The 22,830-nt window shown below is 35.0% G+C and overlaps 2 protein-coding genes across 2 annotated transcripts in view; one reads left to right on the top strand and one right to left on the bottom strand.

Moving 5' to 3' along the window:
- The window catches only part of LOC147066805 (uncharacterized), a 39,383-nt gene extending 33,225 nt beyond the window's left edge, over positions 1-6,158 (bottom strand). The window contains exons 1-3 of the mRNA XM_085954676.1: positions 5,488-6,158; positions 4,438-4,567; positions 1,560-1,761 (exon numbers count right to left, since the gene is read on the bottom strand). Of these exons, the coding sequence (XP_085810802.1) occupies positions 1,560-1,761; positions 4,438-4,567; positions 5,488-5,667 (512 nt within the window). The 5' untranslated portion in view covers positions 5,668-6,158. The remainder of the gene's footprint in view (positions 1-1,559; positions 1,762-4,437; positions 4,568-5,487) is intronic.
- Positions 6,159-6,506: 348 nt separating this feature from the next.
- Positions 6,507-22,090, top strand: LOC147066804 (uncharacterized). Its single transcript, XM_085954250.1, has 6 exons — positions 6,507-6,925; positions 7,291-7,423; positions 9,255-9,492; positions 18,808-18,957; positions 19,967-20,212; positions 21,449-22,090. Exons 1-6 carry the CDS (start codon positions 6,695-6,697, stop codon positions 21,933-21,935), a joined length of 1,485 nt encoding a protein of 494 aa, XP_085810376.1. The 5' UTR covers positions 6,507-6,694; the 3' UTR covers positions 21,936-22,090.
- The last annotated feature ends 740 nt before the right edge of the window (positions 22,091-22,830 follow it).

The following is a 22,830-nucleotide window of genomic DNA, read 5'->3' as shown; positions in this document are numbered from 1 at the left end:
TAATTGGGATGTTTTATTTTTCAAGTATCTACAAGTATAGAGCCTTTAAGACATATTTTTGTAATTGTACTATAAAATTCACATCAAAAAAGTTAGTACAGCGTCTGTGGTTCACCATGCTTCACTGACGAAATTAAGGGAGTCTTTAAAATTCCCCTGCAAGAATAAATAGTCAAAATATGGCAATAATACGATCAAACTTCAAAGTAAATTAGAAAACGAAATAGGTATATCAATTTAGTTAAATATTATTATGATATAGTAAGTACAAAACAGACGATTTTCGCTTTACTTTGATGATGATATAGGAAGATGGGACCGACTGAATTTGCTCGTTATAGGCGTTACTCGTTATATCAGAGAATATGTATTTTTAAATGAGCGGTCACATAACACAAAAAGTCGCAATACAAAAATAATACACAATTATAATTTTTCCCCAAAACAAGCATGGCATTCATAAACTACAAAAGACGTTGTTTATTGTAATGAACGCTGGTATGTACCTACTGACTTCAGCTTGGATTTTTTACATGAAATTTCATGCATATCCGTGGATGGATACTTTTTCAATATTGTCAGCGAAAACACCAATTAGGTACCTACGTAGACACTTAGCTAGTGTCATAATTATGATTATGATAGTGGATAGATAACTAGTGTTATAATTATGATTTATCTAATTCTATTTCGACCACTGCAACTTTTATGGTATCATCTTTGGAAAGTAGACGTTCTATATCTGATCAACATTTTCTTTTTAAAATTATCAATGGTTTTGTCGACTCGCCAAACCTACTCGAAAGAGTGGGTTTCCATTGTCCTTGACCCTTTTAATAATTCACCTGTTTCATTTAAACGCACTATCTCCAAAATTTTGTATAAATAGATATATACTTATAAATTTTTTTAAAAATGTTACTTTTTTGTATATAATTTAATTATTCATTATTCTTCCACATTCTTCTCATGTAATTTTCTTATGTAATTTCTTTATATTTATGTTATTCTTACTCTCTGTCTTGTTAGGCTTAACTATATTATAATTTATACATGGAAACTTTGCTGGTTGCAATAACTTTTCATTATTATTTTTTAATTTTTTTTAATCAATATGTAACTGTTTGTTTCCTTAATAAATAATATTTAAAAAAACGTAATCCGATCCCAGCGGCATCAGTCTACGGTCGGATTTTATTGCTTAGGGTCAAAATGTTTTTAAACGATCGACACATTAACAGTTTTAAGAAAGTTTTTGACAATATTTTTGCTCGGTATATCTGATAAGTAGCTCGTTATAAAAGTGAATAAATATATGGAGAAAATCATAAACTAAAATGTCAACGAATGTTTCCTCATTACATCCAAGATCTCGCTATGTCCGTGATCGTAATAACCGAGTTCGACTGTATTTTATTTTATTCGATAGATATTTAAATATGGAGTCGAAACCCTGAATTTTTTGTCCAAGTGTACTTTTAATACATTTCATGCGAAGTAGCATTATTAAATTATTATCCCCTGAATTAAGTTTTCCGAATGTTTTGGTGGATACCAACCTTTTCCGTTCATATGAAACCATTTTACACTTCGGTTTGCTATCGTTGCAAGATGGTTTCGTAGAAAGCGGTTGTAAATCTGTGGATTGCACATCATCACCATCATAGCCAGTGCTGTCCTCGTTTAAAAATTCATCGTATGACACAGTGTACTCCGACTGGCTCGGCTCGGACGTTTTTGCAGCTTTCTCATGTTTTTGTTCTATAATACATATTTCATGTAAATCAAAAATCATTACAAATTAACTACTTAATTGTTTCTACATAACTAATATTACCAAAATTGAAATAAGATGGAAATTTATTTTTGTACATTTCTATATAAACAACTCAAGTTATTTACCAGTATCTTATGAACACAAGAATTTAAGAATGTAACATACTTTATTAAACATACCTACATAATTCTTTATTGAACATACAAGAATGTTGCATTTTTAAATATTGTGAATTCATTGAATAAAAAAATAGTTTAATTTCAAATTCTGTGGTTGCAGGGTAACATTTCCAATGTTGCGTTTTTACGAAATTAAGATTTTAATGCCAATGTGTGCTAAGAATTGTGTTGTTTTTTTTGGGTATCATAGATTAGATTGGATGTCACATGTAAGCAAAATAAATAGATATTTTAATTTGTTAATTAGAAATAGCTGAAATGAAGAAAATCATTTTTATCTCAAAGTAAAATTACTTATTCAAAACATTGAATATACCCAACACAATATCAAAAACTTAATTATACATAAATAATGTACGAGGGTGGGTCAATAATTCCTTAAAAAAAGCATTAAAACAGTTTTTATTTTTGTATTTTTTTTTTATTTCTCAACATAATCTCCTTGGAGCTCAATACACTTGGTTAGACGTTTCTCAATTTTTTTTAAACCGTCAGAAAAATAAGTTTTCGGAAGGTCCTCAAAATAAGCATTTGTCCGATCGATGACTTCTTCATTTGAAAAAAAACGTTGTCCACTTAGCCATTTTTTTAAGTTTGGGAAAAGGAAAAAGTCACTGGGGGCTAAATCTGACGAATACGGTGGGTGGTCGACCAATTCGAACTTCAATTCTTCAATTTTAGCCATTGATCGTAAACATGTGTGAACACGGGCATTGTCCTGATGAAAGAGGATTTTTTTCCTGTTTAAATGAGGCCGTTTTTCTTCAATTTTGTTTTTTAGCTGGTCCAATAAAGATGCATAATAATCCCCTGTTATTGTTTTTCCTTTTTCCAAATAGTCAACGAAAATAATTCCACGTACATCCCAAAATACAGTAGCCATAACCTTACCAGCTGATTTTACGGTTTTCGCCTTCTTTGGACATGGTTCGCCTTTCGCAATCCACTGCTTTGACTGTTCTTTCGTCTCGGGAGTATAGTGGTGTATCCATGTTTCATCTACAGTCACAAAGCGACGAAAAAATTCATCCGGATTGCGTTGCATGAGCGACAACAGGGCTTTAGAGGCCACCACCCTATTGCGTTTATTGTCGACTGTGAGCAAACGCGACACCCATCTTGCAGAAATTTTTTTCATGCCCAATTTGTCATGTAAAATAGAAATGACGCTACCTTTTGAGATCCCTGTAACCTCAATTATCTCACTCAACTTTAATCTTCGGTCACTTAACACCATATCGTGGATTTTATTGATCATTTCTGGTGTAGTCACCTCTACAGGACGTCCTGAGCGTGGTTCATCCTTTGTTGATGTACGACCACGTTTAAATTCATTTAACCAGTTATAAATAGTTGCAAGTGAAGGAGCAGATATGCCGTGAACTAAATCCAACTCATTTTTTATTTCCTTTGCTGTTAACCCTTTTATATTAAAATGTTTAATAACAGCTCTAAACTCAATTTTCTCCATTTTTGTAAACAAGCAATTTTTTTTTTTTAAATGTACGAGAAACACACAACAACCCGACCAATCTGATTGAAACTTCGCAGCATACTGAATCGGTAGTGCCGCTGCATGAAAACAAACCGCTTACAGTACTAGTCGCGCCACCTGTCGGCTTTTCTAAGGACTTATTGACCCACCCTCGTAAGAGAATTAAAAAAAAAGATACATCAATCGAAGCAAGAATATTTTGAAAACTGTGATCTATTTCAAAACCGATTATCTCAGCTGCAACCAAACTGACCAGAATTATTAAGTTTATTAAGAATAAAATTTGGGTAGATCCTGATATCAGCTTGGAATTAAGGTAAGTACCTCGGTAGCTTGATTCAAACACACAAGTTGGTCACCGATATTAATCAAATTTGATAAATACTTCAGTCACATAGCAATTAGTTATTTTCATCATAAATAGGAACGGTGCAGGTGGCTAAATTGTTTGTTGGATGGAGTCCCACCCGGCAGCTATATTTCTTTAATGAATATTTCTAATGAGTGTTTTTTTATAATTATGTAAAAACTATACTAAATATAAAGAATTAATGAAATGTAATTCTTCTTCGTCTTATGTCATCCACTATCAGAAATCGGTCACCCTTTGGGCAAGCTTTGTTTTATCGTCCGCTACCTCGAACAGCTCAGTGGAACTGCATTAATACCAATCATGAAGGTTCTTAAGCCATGAAATGAGGCTTCTTCGTATGCTGTGTTAACCATTGGTCTTTCCTTGGATAATGAGTTAGCGAATACTGTCCTCTCATAATGTGGTCGAGGGAGTAATTACAATTACAAAGGAAGAAAGATGATTGAGTTCCGTTGTTTATTTTCCGTTTCTTATGGCTAAATTATATCCACAACCCCAACAGCTCACAAATTCACACCAATCGTCGTGAGCAATCGTCAATCATAAATAAATATAAACACAATGAGTCACATACCAACAGATCTTGATCAGATGACTTGAATGATAGCCTTACCTATGACAATCTTGAAAGCATTTTGAGCTAATTCTAGCTGCGTCCTAAATTGTGATGCTTCTCTGAGCTTCCAAACACATACTTCACAGATTACATGGCCCCCAGGTTCATCTTCAGATGAATTTTGAATCTGAAAATCAAAACCATAAATAGAGAGTGGGGTAAGTGTCAAACTACCGTGTCATGCAAGTGTTGTATCCTATTTTATTAGCAATGAAAATGGTACCTGCCCCACCCTTTATATACTGGTTCTGTGGATGTTGGCCACATGCCAAGGAGGATTCTTAACAATTGTTTTTTTATGAGACATCGTGAAATGAAAATTGCCTGTTTATAATTAAGTTAATAATAATCTATTTGATGCTCCGATGATGATCGAGATGGATGGAGAAACCATGGAAAACTGTTTTTGGAGATCATACACCATTACAAAGAGGAAAATAATGGTAAAGCAAAATTTGATGGCGTCATGCAAATACATCTAATGACGTCTTGGAATAATGAAATAGTTGGCAACTTTCAAAACTGGACATGTCCCATATATGAGCCGAAAATGAGTTGTTATCGGAATATCATTCTATAACCTCATACGCACTTCGCTGACTTTCAAAAATAGCCACAAAACACCAATTTCATATTGAAAAGAGGTTTCAAAAAGTAGGTTGATATTCAAATAGGGACACGTCCAACGTTGTTGATATTCGAAATGAGACATGTCACTTTCAGCTAATGGCGGGACTGTATTGAGTCATGTGACCAAGTATGTTGTCATACAATCTGACAGTTTGGATTTTGTCGCGTGCGTGTTTTCACTCTGTGTTTTTATTTGAAAAGTTCATTTATCTCTGAGGAGTGAATAGTGGACATGTCCAGTTTTGAAAAATAACCACTGATATGTATTAACCATAGAGGCTGCTGTAAAAAGTACCCAACAGACCAAATATAATTTATTTATCTAGCAGTATCTGGCAGTAATCGGGTTAAGTATGCTAGCGGCGCAATCGCGTATAATTCAAAACATTTGTATCTAGTATACTATTGTCAACATACCTGGATTGAAAAACACGTCGCTAACATCTCTGCATATACTTCTGGATTTCCTCTATAGTAGTATGTTTCAAATATGTCTTTGAGGTTGTTTTCATCAAGGCATGCTCGGCAAGTACCGGTCAAGTCCTTTTTTAATTGCTGTTCATCCGTTTCGAAATAAAAATTGTTTTCCATTGTCATAACTTGTTTCTAGCTTATATGACAGTAATGATGGATTATGCAAGGAGATTGTGAGTTAAAAGAATAAAACTTTATTAAACTAAGTAAGTACCTATTAAATAATAGGTACTTACTACTTAAATAGATTTTTAGTACTCCATATTGTTGTGATTGAGGTTTTTTTGAGATCAAAAACCAAACCCAAACACAACCCACTTATATTTTGGTTTCAGTAGGTCGTGTTGGGTTTTGGTATGTTTTTAGATCTCAAAAAAAAAGCACTATCACAAAAATGATATGGAGTGGATACTGTGTCTTCATTGGTCTTCATCTGCATCACAGTTTAGTCACAAGGTATTGCTTACTTTTAAATTAAATCTTATTCCAATGCTGCATAAACACACTATTATTATTATTTTTAATGCTAACACACAGCTAGTATAAAATACTATTATTATTTTCGTCTTTTGTAGGTACTCAATTTTGATTTGAGTGTATAATTTGACACTTTTGAGTTTTGACAGCTTACCATAGATATTACCATAGACTAATATACTTTGATATTACTTTATTACTACTATAGGATTGCTATAGGAATATTATATTTACTATAGGAGATATACGTAAATTAATTACCTAGGTATCTCGAAATATTGATAAAGAATATGAAATGAAAAACTTAAAATTGACTTAGGTGTCATAAAATAAAATTCTCTCCAGTTTTTGTAATGGGTAATGAAAAAAGATTTAAATCAAAGAGATTGAATTTGATTTAAATATATTTTACAATTAAATTTTACATGACCCCTAACTAATATATTTAACGATCTTTCTGAACGACAAAATACTTTTTTATTAATATAAACAAACGAGCTGTCAGAAACGCAAAAGTTGTATTTTAGATTAGCGAAGGTTTTGTTTACATATTAATGCTAAAGGTGATAAATACTGTAATATCGCTTGCGAATGAAAATAATAATTAAATCAGTTATTTTTAATAAGTCATGAAAATTTATATATCAATGAAGTTGTGGAACTAAAATACACAATGGAAATTTGCAACGAGAAGATATTTTTAACAGAGTGCAATGTTAAAATTGAAGAATCAAACGAGTGTGACACTAATATACAATACGACATGAAGTGTGAATTAGAACTGAATGGATTATGCCGAGGATGTTTATGTACAGATAACCTATTGGATATGCTTAAGACTAATTATCATCTGGGAAAGGCAGAGAATTATTCAGACATGTTATTCTACTGCTTTTCTATTAAGGTAATTTTATTGTAAACAACTTAATAATATTGATGATGTGGAATGAAATGTTATTGAGGTCTTGGTCCTGGGACCCACAATGCATTTAACGACATCATTTTAAAGAACTTACACTCAACTGACTAAACAATAATAATATATTATGAACTGGGGCTTTACATTTTATCTATAACCGATGCATATGTTGCGAGACGTGGCTGAACCAGTGTGGCAGGCCTTTAAACTTTACAAGCTAACTGAATAGAGAGTTATTTTTGTTTTGTTATTTTCATGTTGTCTCTTTTGAGCAATCAAGATATCTTTCTTTGATATTCAATCTGCGATAAATTTAAATAATTCATTTTCTCTTTTTTTATTGTTTTTAGCTTAATGAAGTTGAAATCGAACCAAATTTTAATTTGCGTTTGATTTGCTTGAAATGTGTTGTAAAACTGAGAGAGGCTGTTGAATTTAAAAGTCAGTTGGAAACGGCACAGAAAACGTTCAAATGTCTACTCGGTGAGTTGTTCTTACTAATTATCAGCAAAACTAATATGTAGTATATTCCATCAAGGTTCTCTAAATATTTGTATGCAATAAGGTTTCCAACTTCCATATACAGAAATTTTGCAGAAAGTGTATGAGACACCAGATTTTTGTTTTGCCTGAATAAACTAAATACTGACATTGTATTACACTTTCCTTTTTTGGCATATTTCACACCAGTGGCGAAGGGTGGAGGTAGGCTGTGGAGATCCGATATAAATAATGCACACTAAACTTTGTTAGACATATTTTTTTTCTTTCATTGAATTACAAATACAAATTTCAGATGGTAATATGATACACCCCTGTTACAGGCGGGCTTCTCCCGGTGTAAAATAATCATTTAGTAGTCATAAGTCGAAACGTAACCCTGACCTCTTGAAACGGCTTCATAAAACATCTAATCTGATTCCTTGCTCAACTACATATTTTTTTTATTCAAAGTAAAGGCCTTCGTCCGGTATGTGAAAATCATATACTGGGCGGGAGGTATAATTAAGATAAATTTAATTTGATTTAAAAAGTATAAATGATGATGGATGAAAGAGATAATTTTAAGACTAAATATAATGTATAAAATATTTATTATTAAAGTATTTAAATCTAATAAATTTTGCCGGCAACGTTAAAATCTCCGCGCGCCTGCGCCGAGGTGGTCCTCGTGATTCATCAAATCAAAAGGATCACGCGATAAAATTTGGCCAATCACGAGAGTCCTTTTTGCTGGTCGGCGTGGGTACGGGGAATTTAAAAAGAAAGAAAAAAGTTAGTAAGCGTCCTTTGTAAACCGTGTACGGACCTGCGAAACTGATTGTAAAAACAAAATATGTAAAAGACTACAAAATAACGTTGTCCAACTAAATATTAAAATATATAACGCTAAGACCCGCACAAGAAAGACTTAGTGTTTTATTTGACCTAACAAACATAAATATATCGTTCTTTTTTGTGAATCCGGGGTTAGATGGACACCTGAGCTAGCCGCTGGAACCCCGGACATCTCAAATAGTTAGTTTTTAAAATTCTATTAAACCCTGCCAAAACCAAACCGTAATAGATAGAAAAATAAATATGCCGCAGATGCCCGCATGAGATTTTATAACTTTCTTTTTAGACCAAACCAAACCTCACCTACCCCAACCTAATATAACCTAATATAATCTTAGTTTGTGATAATGATGCAATGATGTCACTGTAATGATGCATCAAAATGTATAAAAATTTCAACTTTTAAATTAACAACTATTGGATCGAAAAGCATCTACGCCGACAGAAAAAGATATTTATTATTATTGTCTACATGGAATAAACTGATTTCGTTAAAAAAAAATCATAAAAGCTGATATCTGCGGCACAATTACCAAAAATATTATTTATCTACATCTACAGTTTGTATTATTAATTTAATGAAATATAAGTATGATTGACAAAGTTTAATGTGCACTATTTATGTTGGATCTCCACAGTCTACCTCCACCCTTCGCCATGCCGCACAGACAATAAAGAATTTAGAGGGAATCTTGGTTAATACATGGGATTGGTATGTTTTTTGAAGACATATGAATAGAATTAATAAAAACATAGCTGCAGCATCTCTTATAAAGATGTTTCCGATCCCAGGTTAAACAAATATACATGTTCTTGATGTTGTAGGAAGATACAACCACAAACTGTATATTGTGTTGTACAAATTGTTTCTTTATCATTTCACATCTAAAAGTAGTATGACGGGACACTTAAGCTGAGGCAGTTGGACTTTGTTGTGGACTACGTATTATTAACGGCGTAATTGTTGGGATTTTAGATAGTAAAGTCATTTCAAAAGAAGAAAAAGATTGCTCCGACACAAACGATTCGGATAATTTTGATTTTGACTCGGGAAAAAATTCAATGCTGGACGTTGACAATTCCATCAGCCGTGCCTTGAGCCCTACTTTCAAACCTGCCAAAACAACACTTCGCCTCAAAAAGCTCAAGACAAAGACGAAAAGGAAACATAAAACGGTGCACGATTATCGTGTGAAAGAATCATCGGGAAAAAGGTTAGTGTATATTAATTTATTTTTTAATTTGGTAAGGTGAGTTAGGGTAAGTGCGGCATAGAAATCGATGAGATGAACTTTAAGTGGATGGTGATTCTTAACGGATTGTAATATCTCTTTGAAATTTTTGTTGACTTCTAAACAATTTATCCCTTTTTCAATCACTGTAATCATTACATTAAAATATTTAATGGTTAATCATAATTCAAACGTTTTAATGTAACAAGGCGAACAGACGCTCTTACCCCCCCAGTTGGGGTAAGAGCGTCTAGTTGCATTATCTCTCAAAATATTGTCAATAAACGAAATATGACAACATAAGTATTATCGAATGTTTGAAGTACAATATTTTGATAGTTAATGCATGTAAATTTCATTAAGAAATAGAATATATTTAATGAAATCAAAAAAGTTGGGTAAGTGCGGCATACTTAGTACTAGGGATGTGACTGTGGTAAAATAAAAAGAACAAATATTTTTTTTGATATTTTATTTGCCGGAAAGTTTTATGTGTAGGTACACCATAAAATCCTTATAAGTTGATTATTCTTTAATTGTAATACGAAAACACTTCGTATAAAATTTACCAAAATCGATAAAAATAGTTTTGAAAAATCACATGTCAAAGATTTGAATACGTTACATACAACGTAAAATCGTTAAAAGTTACTTATTCATTAATTGTAATTGGAACACATAAAATTTACCATAATCGATAAAAATAGTTTTGAAAAATCTTGGGTTTGGGTTTTATCAGTCCATTCATCCCATACATACTTCCCCTTAAATACGATCAGGGGTGAAATTTTATCCCCTTTCGCATTGCATCCTAATAATACTCTCGTATTCTCTTTTCCTGCAGAACTGATCGTCCTTGTGGAAGGAAATCCAATTTCACCCAGAACTTTGGTTCTACTTGGGTCTTTTGAAAAACTAGTTTCATCAATCTCTATATATATAAAAATCTCGTGTCACGATGTTTGTGGTCGAACTCCTCCGAAATGGCTCGACCGATTTTTATGATTTTTTTTTATGTATATTTGTTAGGTATGAGAATAGGTCAACAAGTATATTTCATACCGCTAGGTGATTAGGGTATCTCTATCCAGAAAAATTTTCTTTTATTTTTTTGACAATTTTTTTTTTGTATTTTTTTTATTATTTGGCATAAAAAAATACTTATAACCTCAAATTTTCACTTTCCTACCCCCATCCTCCCATTTTTTAATCGCGATTATATTATTTTTGTATGAACAAATTTAACCGTCGTTCGTATTTCAAACAGAACGAAATTATTTATGTTGTTGAATGACAGATGGCACTACGTCCGAGAAGAATTCAAGAGAAGCGTCGCGTCATTTTGACATTTCATTCGGCAAATCACAACGCAGTGCGTGCAAAATTTTGTACGATTTATTTTAATTTATCTATTTTTATGTGCGTGTATTACAGTGCACAATGCCAGCAAGACGCAAGGGGGGCCATTTGGGCCGTCGAACGAATAAAGCAACAAACATGCGAAATAGTAGAGTAGAAAGAACAGACGAACAAATCCAACAAGATAACAAAAACGTGCGTGTAAGCATGTCGCAATTGCGTTCATCTCAATCACAAGAGGCACGAGCTGCACGAAATCAACAACGACAATTGGAACGGAGCCAAGCCCGCCGGTTCGTAGTTAACACACGCAGAGCAAATGACCGACAACGCCAACAAGTACATGGAACATTTACATCCGCTTCGTTCCTTCGTCTCGCATTCGAGTACGAGCCAGATATTGAATATTCCGCTCATCCGCAAGTGCTGATTGGTGCTATGGACAAAGAATGTCCCCATTGTCATGCGCTCAAATTCAAACATGAGTCAGCCGGGATGTGTTGCGCATCAGGAAAAGTGCAACTACCAGAAATTGAGATACCACCAGAACCATTGAACAGCTTGCTCATTGGCACGGTTCCAGATTCAAACCTGTTCCTGAAGTCCATTCGCACATTCAATTCATGCTTCCAAATGACTTCGTCCGGAGCAACAGAAATAGTTCACAATACTGCGGCAAATGGTCAACAATTCCATTCTACGTTCAAAATCAAAGGTCAACTATACCACAAAGTAGGCTCATTGCTGCTAATGCCAAACGAACCACATACATTTTTACAAATCTACTTCATGGGCGCGGCGGTGAGGACATCAATCATGTGGATGCACGTTGCGGCTACAATAGCCTCAATTCGCCTAATGCCAGGCGCATCGTCGGAGAACTGGACGTCCTGTTGAATGAGCACAATGAATTATTGAAATTCTTCAAAGCACACATGCACGAATTGCAAAGTGACAATCACGCTATTGTCATCAATCCTGATAAAACACCAGCTGGAGAGCACGTACGTCGATTCAATGCGACTGTTGTTGACGACATTGCTGGAATCATGGTTGGCGCCGCACATCGACGCGAGAAATCGTGATTCGAAGAAGAAACAATAATCTGGAGTTCATCGCTGACACACACCGTACATAGGACGCTCTCCAATATCCGCTAATTTTTGGAAGGGACAAGACGGATATTGCATAAACATTAAACAACGAGATCCTGTCACAGGTAATTCATTCATTATGAACATCATTACTCATTTTGAATTGAAAATGAATGGTTGATGTTTTTTTGTTTTCATCGGCGGTCATCGTCTACAGCGCTCTATTCCTCTTTCTGTCATAGATCCCATCCCCACACACTTACGATACATTCGTTATTTTTTATTTAACAACCAAAATATTCACTAGAAATAATTTATATGGCAGAACAACGTTTGCCTGGTCAGCTAGTATTATATATATTTTCTGGTCTATTTTGAAGGCACAGGTTTGTAAGTATGCCTTCAAGTAGATCAGGGGAGGGCAAACTTTTTGGATGGAGGGCCAAATTCAAGAATTCAAAATGAGCGGCGGGCCGCAAGTAAAATACCATTTTTAGATATACACTATTTATTATCACGAAAAATAAACATTAAAAAAAATTAATGAGAAGAATGAAACTGTTGTTCATTTTTTAACATTTTTTTAAATTCATGTGTTAATTTTGTAGTTGATATTCTCAAAACTGCTTGTAAATGGGCATCGGAGATATTTGATCGTAAAGAATTTTTATTGAGGTTCATGATCGAAAATGTTTGTTCACATAATATGTGAACAAACATTTTCGATCATGAACCAACCAACTTAAAGATTATGCAAGAAAAATATTCGTTATTTTTCATGCATAATCTTTAAGCTGGTCGAATTTGTCTGAATTAAGGGCATTGTAAAATTTGGAGATTTCTTCACGACGATGCAATTCTCTTAAATCAGTGACACACTGCAGATCAATAATCTCAAGTTGTAGCTCTGTCGGTACACTAACAATATCTATTGAAAATGGATCGCGTATTATTGCTAAACAAATTTTAATCTATTGTCAATATTTAAAAAAAAAAATAATAAAAAAGTTATTCGTAATCAAAAGTACAATTAATGATGGCGGGCCGCAAAAAAACACCCGGCGGGCCACATGCGGCCCGCGGGCCGCAGTTTGCCCCCCTCTGAAGTAGATCATAGTATTCGTTGATAATAAAATGATCACAAATTTTCTTCCTTGCATATTCGACGGCTTGAGGTTTTTTTCGGGAATTCCATTTTTGAATGGTGTTTTCAAATTATTTTTTTACAACATATTGCGAAACTAGTTCAATAACTTCTTTTTTCGTTAAAGCAAATCCATATTTCTCCATAATGTGTAAATTCTCTGCAATTTTTCCTTCAATTTCATGTGATAGAGCCGATGTTCGTCCCATAGTTTTTAACTTTGCACCTCGCCTCCCAATTGTGTGAGACATAATGGTCATCCTCGGTATTTTATATTATTTGCAAGCTTGGTAACCATTTAGACGACCACTTTTTACTTCTTCAACTGCTTCAAAGAGTTCGTCCTTTGTATAAGAAGCACCCCCCTTTGTCTTCCGAACATAATTTCCTGGGAATTTGGAATCTGAAACAAATTATTCTCTAATTTAACTAAAATATTGATAAAAGTGAATTTGTCAATATAAAATATAGTGACTATATGCGAAATTAAATTCATTTATTACATGTCGAGGAAATCAATGTGATAAAAAATATCTCCGCCCCACAAAATAAATAAATAAAAAAATTGTATATACCCACTGAAATCGGTTATGTATATTATTACTTATCGTATTGTACGTCGGTATAGGCAAGAATTTGAAATAAATAATAAGTACTAAATAAAATGAGGCGTAGAGTTACAAAACCCGCTCTGGGCCATTTAAAAAAAATAGTTTTAAAATTGTATCATTCGTTAATATGAATGACAATGAATTTTAATTCAATTACCTATGTTTATTAATATATCGTACTTGTAGAAATTCCGTTATTTTTATAATACGTTTTTACAATAAATTTAAAAAATCCCACTATTACCTATTTGTATATAAAAAGTAGACTTTTAGTTGTCGGATTTGGTTTTCTGAATTTAATACTATAAAATAACTAATATACCTAAGTAGATTATAAATAATATTGCTTAAAAATATTATCATTTTATTTTTACAATTAATAAATAGGTTGGTAGGTAAGGTAGGTTTCCCATTTTCATGGAATTTGAGTGACATGTAATGGGGTGATTAATTATTTAAAGGAAGGTACTTAATTCCGCTGGGTTTTTTCATTTATGCTATTGATATTATTAAATGTGTTATTGTTATTCTAAATAAATAATAATGCTTTGTATCAACACAAAGCATTTTATTTCCAAGACAAGTACATACCTACCACTATTTTTTTTTAAATATTACATACCAATACAACAGCTAAATATGTAGGTGCAATGCGAAAATTATACAGCTGCCAGTAGGTAAGAATGGCTACAAAATATTTTCTAGATAAAGTAAATTCTAAAATATATTACATACTTAATTAAAATAAATACACTTAAATCATCATAATATCCCCAAATTAGTTTTTCGTGATTTACTCAAAACTCAAAAAAGTCTCTGGAGCGGTTTTAGTAACTCTACGCCTCAAATTAGAAGTTGTGAAAAAATGCTACACATTAGTTACAAAAATTAATATTTTATGATTGCATGGCACATCACTAGCTAAAACTTATCCATACAAAAATATAACAGTGCATGGGGGAAGAGCGTCAGACGCTCTTACCCCATTGATAATTTTTGGCGGGGGAAGTGTGTCTAGTCTAATAAAACATAATCATTGGCAATAATCGCAAATATTAAATTTAGACAACAAAATATCATTTAAGATAAAGGTACTTACCAAAAATCACTTGTATAGGACGAAAGATTGTCGAGATACAGATCGATTAAAAAAACGTGTCGATCTCGGCCGTTGACTTCAAATAACTGACAATATTTGAAATGTCATACTGACCTTAAACAATGCTATTATACTGCCATTTTTGGATGGTGTGTGTGTGTATTTACATGTGTAATAGATACCCACAGATGTCACAACTTATATTTAAAACACTAAAAAGTTATTGACTATCTTACTGCTCTTACCCTTATTTATACCTTATTTAGAAATCTTCGCAAATTTGTATAACATATTGATGCGCAAGTTAGAAATATGGGATTGTTAGGGTATTCCCGAGAAAATCTCAATCTCGAGATTAGGGATTTCCCGAAATGATGAAATCTTGAATTCTCGAGATTCGGGATTTCCAGAAAAAATTCTCGAGATTTCTTGTGATATCGGGAAATTAAGAAAAAAACCTGTAAAAATCCTAAAATCAGTGTAAAAACAGACAAATAATATTCATACATTGAAAATTCGAAATACTCTTTTGTTTTACGTGATTAATATATCGCACCCTCGCAACTAAACCGCCACAAGTCCAAATTTATGCGTTTTGAGTTAATTACTATGTTTCATTGTCTATCGTTCATAGTGTCACCTCCGAAAGGGGGGGGGGTGTAGGATGAGAACTCTGGACCCCCCTGATGATGTAATGTCATGTCAAGTCACGGTGGTATCGTCTGCTTCTTCTTTCGGGGACATGTTTGTGTTGATTGACAACGCGGAAGTACAGGCGAAAACAGGGCGTTTATTGTTCGGAATATAAATACAGTAAAGTACAGCGTACAAAATATTTAAAAAAAAAAATAAAAAAAAATTGAAATGGCGGTGACGCCAGCGAGCGCGGCGCCACAGCCGACGTCACGCTCGAGAGTCCGAAAACCGAATGGGGATGAATAATCCCTTTTTGGAGAGCAGGTCAACTCTAGGCAAGAATAAAATAAAACAAATTCTGTCACTCAAAAATGACAAAAACACTCTGCATATTATGTACCTGGCTTATTTCTGAGAATTTCGCTCACAACAGAAATAGTCAGTCAGACCTTTTTTAGGTACCTGCTTTGAAAGGGACTGCATTTCTTTGCTAGGTAGGTACATATTTTGAAATATTTGAACTAAGTACAAATACATATTTTTTCAAAGTAATCTCAAATCAGATATTCTAGGTGTTAGGTACATTGTATGGCTGGGAACTTTGCTTTCAATATTTATGTAGGTAAGTGTACGAATTTAATACCTATTGGTCAAAATTGGATGAAGGCTAATGTAGGTAATAATATTAAAAATGATATTAATAATTACTATTTGCTTACGGGCTAGAAATTTGCCTCGCAGTCGATCTGTTCATGTTTGCATGAATCAGCCCAATGATGATTCAGGCCTCATGGCCTTGGATCCTCTGAGGATGCCATGGTTTAGGCGGTATCAAGCGACCTCTCTGGGAAAGGCCCTGAACCGTAATTGGGCTGATTAAGATCGACCACGATACAAAGTTTTTTAGCGTGTGTAACTGGACAATGCGGCGGCTTGATATGTGGGTGGTTGCATCTCCTGCGTTAAAGGATCGAAGCCCCTCCGAACCGTCGGTGGCCGGTCAAACTGGGAATACAGCACTTTGACGCCTCGCGGTCAGTGGTTCCACAGTTTTCCGGACCTACCGTAAGGATGCTGAGAGAGGAGGGCGTCGCGCCCAGCCTCTCTTAACGCCGGTCCGAAGATCGAATGACACTTCACCCAGATGCATACCACGCGACCACTTTCTGATTGCTTGCTTGCCATGCCTCCAGTTACACACACTGACAGGCAATTTTATATGAAAAAAAACTATGCTAACACGTAATTACACAGGCTAAAGTTTTTTTTACACAGGCTTAGGTTACTAGGTATAAACTGACGCTAAAATGTTGTATATTTAAACTGACTTTACACCACGTTCAAACACAAAACACTATTTGAAACTACCTAACCTATGACGCTATGCTACGGCTGGTTGAGGATGCTGCTAGGCTGCTCGCTTTGCTGCTGGAGGCTGCTTTTCTCTGCTGAAGAAGGCTGCTTGGCTCTTCCGAAGTGTGGTAGATGACGCGCCGGTGGCGTCGACTACGCACTTTGGTGTCCCGTGTCTGGGCCAGGGCTGATTCCAAGGCTCGCAGACAGTTGGAGCCAGGAACTTCCTCGACGTATCCGTCCGTGGGCCAGGGTCGACTGATGATACAGCTGGTCGGGGAAACATCGAGAGTCCTTGGTTTTGAAATGGTCTGGCGTGCTGTTATTCGGCAGCATCCTCGTGCGTGATTACTGATGATGCGCGATGAGTCGGCCGGCGATAGTTTCCCAACTGCGGTGGATCCATGACAGGCGGCATCTTGAAGGCTTGATGATTCTGCTTGCTTGCAAGTTGAGCGCCACCAGAGGTCGAGCCTCTGGACGCTGTACTGTTTCACACAATTCCACACGCTGCTCTCTCTTCCGGTTGTCAATCAATCGCTTCTCAGGGCTTGGATTCGGGCGAAAAAAATTCCGCCTACCTCCTAATCGTAGACGATCACGATCAGAAGGCGTATGCCCCACGCCTTGGGGGCCATTGTCACCTCCGAAAGGGGGGGGGGGGTGATGGATGAGAACTATGGACCCCCCTGATGATGTAATGTCATGTCAAGTCACGGTGGTATCGTCTGCCTGTACTTCCGCGTTGTCAATCAACACAAACATGTCCCCGAAAGAAGAAGCAGACGATACTACCGTGACTTGACATGACATTACATCATCAGGGGGGTCCAGAGTTCTCATCCATCACCCCCCCCCCCCCTTTCAGAGGTGACAATAGTATATGACATGTAGTCATCAAATCATCAAATTCAAGTCAAAACTTCATTCAATATCTAAACATATTTCAAAAACACTACAAAAATGCGAAAGGTAAAAACTTCAAAGCCGATTTTCTCTGTTTGACGTTTTTTGGATTGTGGCAGTTTAGTTGCGAGCGTGCGATATATCAAAGGATACCATGTAAATAAAAAATGTTGAAAAAACCCTTCTTCTGTCAATTGAAACCTTCTGTGGTTTCACACCCATCAAAATCCCTGAAGCAAGTTCCAGTGTATGAAGTCAGATAGCTAAACTGGACACATTTTCCCTGTCTTTTGTCGTAAGTAACATTGTATCTACGTATCTTTGACGTATGTAACAACCATAAATCAGTAAAACACATAGTTTAACTATAAATTCATGACACTGTCCTTTAATAACTTATTTTTTCTTAATTGATGTCATTATCAGAACACATCTCAAGAACACCACAAATAAAAATTAAAACCCGTACAATTAAAATGCTACCGACGCTTGTAAAATGTTACATCGTATTGACAAATGAGATACAATATTGATATTAGATGCCACATGGGACTGGTTACATGTAAATTGTACGTATTAGTTTTCACCGTAGCACCGTTCGCCGTGAGCTTTTGTTCTGTATTTCTAATTTAATTACATACCTATTTTGTGTTTTAGGTACAAGTCGGTTTACAGGAAGCCAGGCGGGAACCGCGCCAATTTTCAAAGCCGATTTTGGTAAAATTTATGAATTCAAGAATGAAAACCTAACCTAACAAATAATTCAGTATATCGGCTATTTTTTTAATTTGTTTGCTGCTGGCTTCCTGTAAACCAACTGTCTTATTTAGACATGAATTTTATCTCAGTACTAGACCCAAAGAAGTTCGACGGTCTTTATAATATACGACCATATATTTCCGATACAACATTTCACGGTGAAGTGTGATACGGCAAACTGCATACGTACAAGTTTCCGAACACATATGGTACTGTGCTAAACTATATTTGCCACTGAGTAAGATACATATCAAAGTGGGGCACCATGTATATTCCAGCTATATGCCATCCTAGTTCAGATTAAGTATAATTGTATTTTTTTTCATGTTGTACCAGTTCGAGAAGTGATGGTGATGTACTGGAAGGATGTTCTAAGTCATGTGATCAATTGCCGAATGAGATACATAAAATCAAGACTGAGGTGATGATGAAAATGTCCCCCGTAAACCTTCCTTATAAATTGGAAAAGACTGATCTTCAGTGTAAGTAAGTATGCATATTTTTTTTTATTTGTTTCAGCTAACAGGACTTTTCATTCGATTAATTCAACTTAAACTTTTTCGTCTCGTGGTGCCCTTTGCGTTAATTTTTTTTTTTGACATCGCTTTAAAAATATTCATTAATGGGACTGCTGAGCCTGCTGTTCTCTATGTAATTTGTTGGAATTAACCCTTAAATATACTCAAAAACCCACGAAGTTATAGGCCGACGCTTAAACTGCGCGGCCATCGTGGGACTGTACATTTACATACGCATAATATATAAAATGGTCGCGTCGCAGGCGAAATTTTTGTCGACTACAGTATCTACTCTAAAAAGTTAAATTATTTGCATTCCTTCCTTAATTTACCGCCTCCAAGCAACGCTCAACCTACTAGCCACACGGGACGTCACTTCAGCTACCCTTGTTTCTCTCGGATCTTGAATCCATGGAAACTTCTCTGTGTTATCTTCCTTGAAGTATTTTTAAAACCTATTGCTAAGGTGAGATAGGTACTGTTCAAAAATAATTTGATATCGTGAGAATTAGAACTCATAAATAGCTGCAACGATAAGATCTATCGATATGATCGTGCATCAACTGCGTTGTATTACAATTATTATCTGGTGTTATTAATTTTTTTAAACAGCTCGCGGCGCTGCTGGTCATTGACCTGTGATGTCGCACGTACGGTTTGAATACAGTGGTTAAATATATAGTGTCTGCATCTTGAATAGGTGGAGAAGTTCAAGGCACAGTAGAGAGAGCAAACTCCGCCTCACTGCTGAAAGTGAGTTTACTATTGACATAGATAATAGTGCCTGAAGATGTCGAAAGGATACCGGGTCACTAAAAATGTTCACATGGAACTGTACAAAACTCATCCAATTAAAATTTTAATTCGAATTACATCACCTCAGTCGCTAGTATTAATTTTTTTGATAATGTTTTTGTTTTATTAATAATTCTTTCATAATAAAAAATATATATGCTTTTTACTTTATTTTTTTCCAGAATCTGCAATGAAGTCTTCCCGCTGCACAAGAGTCTGAAGATCCACATATCGGTGCACTATCCGAATCATGTGTGTGATATATGTGGACGGGTCTTCGCCATGGAACTACAGCTGTACAGTCATGCCAAAACGCACAAGCCGGCCACTTTGATGTGTTCACTCTGTCCTGACATACGCTTCAAATCGGCCAGCTCTTTAAAAGCACATACTAGGAAAAAACATCTCGGTGATAGAAATCTTTATAGGTAAGCAACATTTAATGTAATACTAGTGGGGTTCCGCCCCCCATCAGGGAATTCGGCCACTTGTCAGAGTACCTACCCTCCCTTTGCTACACATGCAAAGCGATGACGTACATTAATGCTTTTTTAAGTTTCATTATTTCGAAGTAGATCGACGAACAAACGAAAACAAAAAAAAATTGAAGAAGATTTTACAGAGACTTCATGTTTGGGGTACCGAACATTAATAGAATGTATTGTGATCGCATTAGCACCTGTATACTGAGACTGGGTATACGTGAAGTAAGAGAAAATTAAGTGGGACAGAAAAACAGTGCAGATTTTAGATTATCTTAATATAAAATAAATTAACTTACTATAAGCATGTAATTGTTACAGATCATTCGTTAAAAAACGGTGACCAATTATTGAGAGATTTGTATTTTCACTCACACTCACATTCATCGTGGCAATATTTTCAGTTGAAAAGTTTAAAAAAACACTACCTTATTCTTAGGTCAATAATTATTATAAAGCAATCATTATTCGTAGGATGTTTATCATACTTAAATGGTCAAAGACATAGCTTATAATTAGTGTCTTTTGAATTATCTTCAAATGTGTTAATCTTGCCCATTTTATAAATAATAAAATGCCTAATTCTTGTCAAATTTGGGATCACAGAGATTATCAATATAATTTTTTATCGTAAATATTTCACTGTAGTAATGTCGACATAAATTATACTAATGGTTTTATAAATGCGTTTAAAAATTAATAAAGCTAAAAAATCTTAACACCACTGCACATGCATGTACTGAAATATGACTATATTCTAAAACATTAGAGTGAGAGGTTTAAAAGAATACTATTTTATGTAATAAAAATACTTTATGCAGTCATCAAATGTTTAAAATAAATATAAAGGATAATAAGGCTTCAAAATTATATAAATAGATTATCTACAACCTTTAAGGAATGTCCAGGATCATGCTTTGAAAATAGAATAAAAGCTCCATTCTGAGCACGTCCGCCCTTAAAACCCTACAAATTTACCTACATTTTTTAAATTATGAGTTTAAATTGAAGTGTTCCAATACCTACACAATTTTTGAAAAAATATTTAAATTAATCATAGAAAAGTTGTAGCAGGTTTAGTCAACTCTTGTTAGACTTACTACAAAATTTAATCTGGCTGTTGGTCAACTTCTTTCTCCTTTTCTGTCTGTCTTTAATGGGTTAATGCGATGTCTTTTTCAGGTGTGTTGACTGCGATGTGAGATTCTGCTCTTATAATGCCCGCAGGCGGCACCTTGTAGAGGTGCATGGCGACAACAACCGGAAGTATATCTGCAAAAACTGCCCCAAACGTTACGGCCTCAAAACCCACCTCGACTCGCACATACGTAACGTGCATCTTCAAGTCCGAAACTACGTCTGTGATACATGCGGAGACGCATTCTTCACGAAGATCATCCTCAAAAATCACATGGCTAAACACACGGGTGAAAAGAACCATCAGTGCTCCCTCTGCGATAAGAGGTATGCTCGGAAGCATACGTTGACGGAGCACATGAAAATACACAACAATGTTAAGAGCCATGTGTGTGCTGTTTGCGGACGGGCGTTCACACAGAAATCAACGCTCAAATATCACATGAGGGTACATAAAGAGAACGTCGGCGGAGATGTCAAGGCGGCGAGTTATGAAATCCAGAACGAGGCCGAAATTAAAAATGATTGTTGATGAATTGGATTAACTTGCAGTTCAAAGAAAACACAAAGTGCTCATGATGTCAGTGGTTGTCAGTATGTCACAAAAATGTAACATGATCTTTGTGTCATCCGCCTAAATTGATGAAAATGAATTTTGATTGATATTAAAAAATATCTAAAACTGTAATGTGTCTTTTTATTTCTATCTTGCAAATACAGTATAACCTCGTTTTTACGTGTCCGGAATTCACGTTTTCCCGGCAATTGCGTGTATTTTTTTCAGTCCCGATGTATTTCAGTACATTTAATACCCGCATTTACGTTTTTCTTTCCCGCGATTTACGTCGGAAATATTCAAAATATGCGAGTAATGAGCGCATGACAATGATTGGGTCGTGACATTCGAACGATTTTTCAATAAAAATTTTAATTGAATGTTGTTTTTTAATAAAACGTTATTTTTTAGAAACATAAAATTTAAATGTTCTTTTTTCAATACCCCCCTTTTACATTTTCCCTCCAATTAGGCTTTTTTTTTCAGTCCCTTAAAAAACGTAAAATAGGGGTTATACTGTAGATGTTTTTTCTCTTGCAATAGTAGATATGGTGTCAATATAGACAGTGTGACAAGCTGTCACATAAACGCAAAGGCTCTTTTGTTGTCTATACAAGTGTTGGCTAATACTGCGTTCTTACATGACGATTTTTGTTGTTGACAGTTGAAAACCAATTGATAAGTGGGAACCACCTTTCAACAGAGTTGAATTGAACGAAGCTGGAGTCCTTTCTACTTTTAGTCGTTCAACATTCGAGTCAACTCTTTGCGTAGACAAGTAACCAAGGTAACAACTCGCAATGGCAGGTCAAGCATGTCTCAACTTGCACACATTGTTTTACGCTGTTTTAATTTATAAACAACATTTTTT

This window comes from Rhyacophila brunnea, unplaced genomic scaffold (genome assembly GCF_057557595.1).
Source record: "Rhyacophila brunnea isolate RB1 unplaced genomic scaffold, BYU_Rbru_1.0 scaffold_4, whole genome shotgun sequence".
Taxonomy (NCBI): domain Eukaryota; kingdom Metazoa; phylum Arthropoda; class Insecta; order Trichoptera; family Rhyacophilidae; genus Rhyacophila; species Rhyacophila brunnea.
The sequence above is the reverse complement of the archived record's forward strand: the minus strand, read 5'-3'. Positions and strand labels throughout refer to the sequence as shown.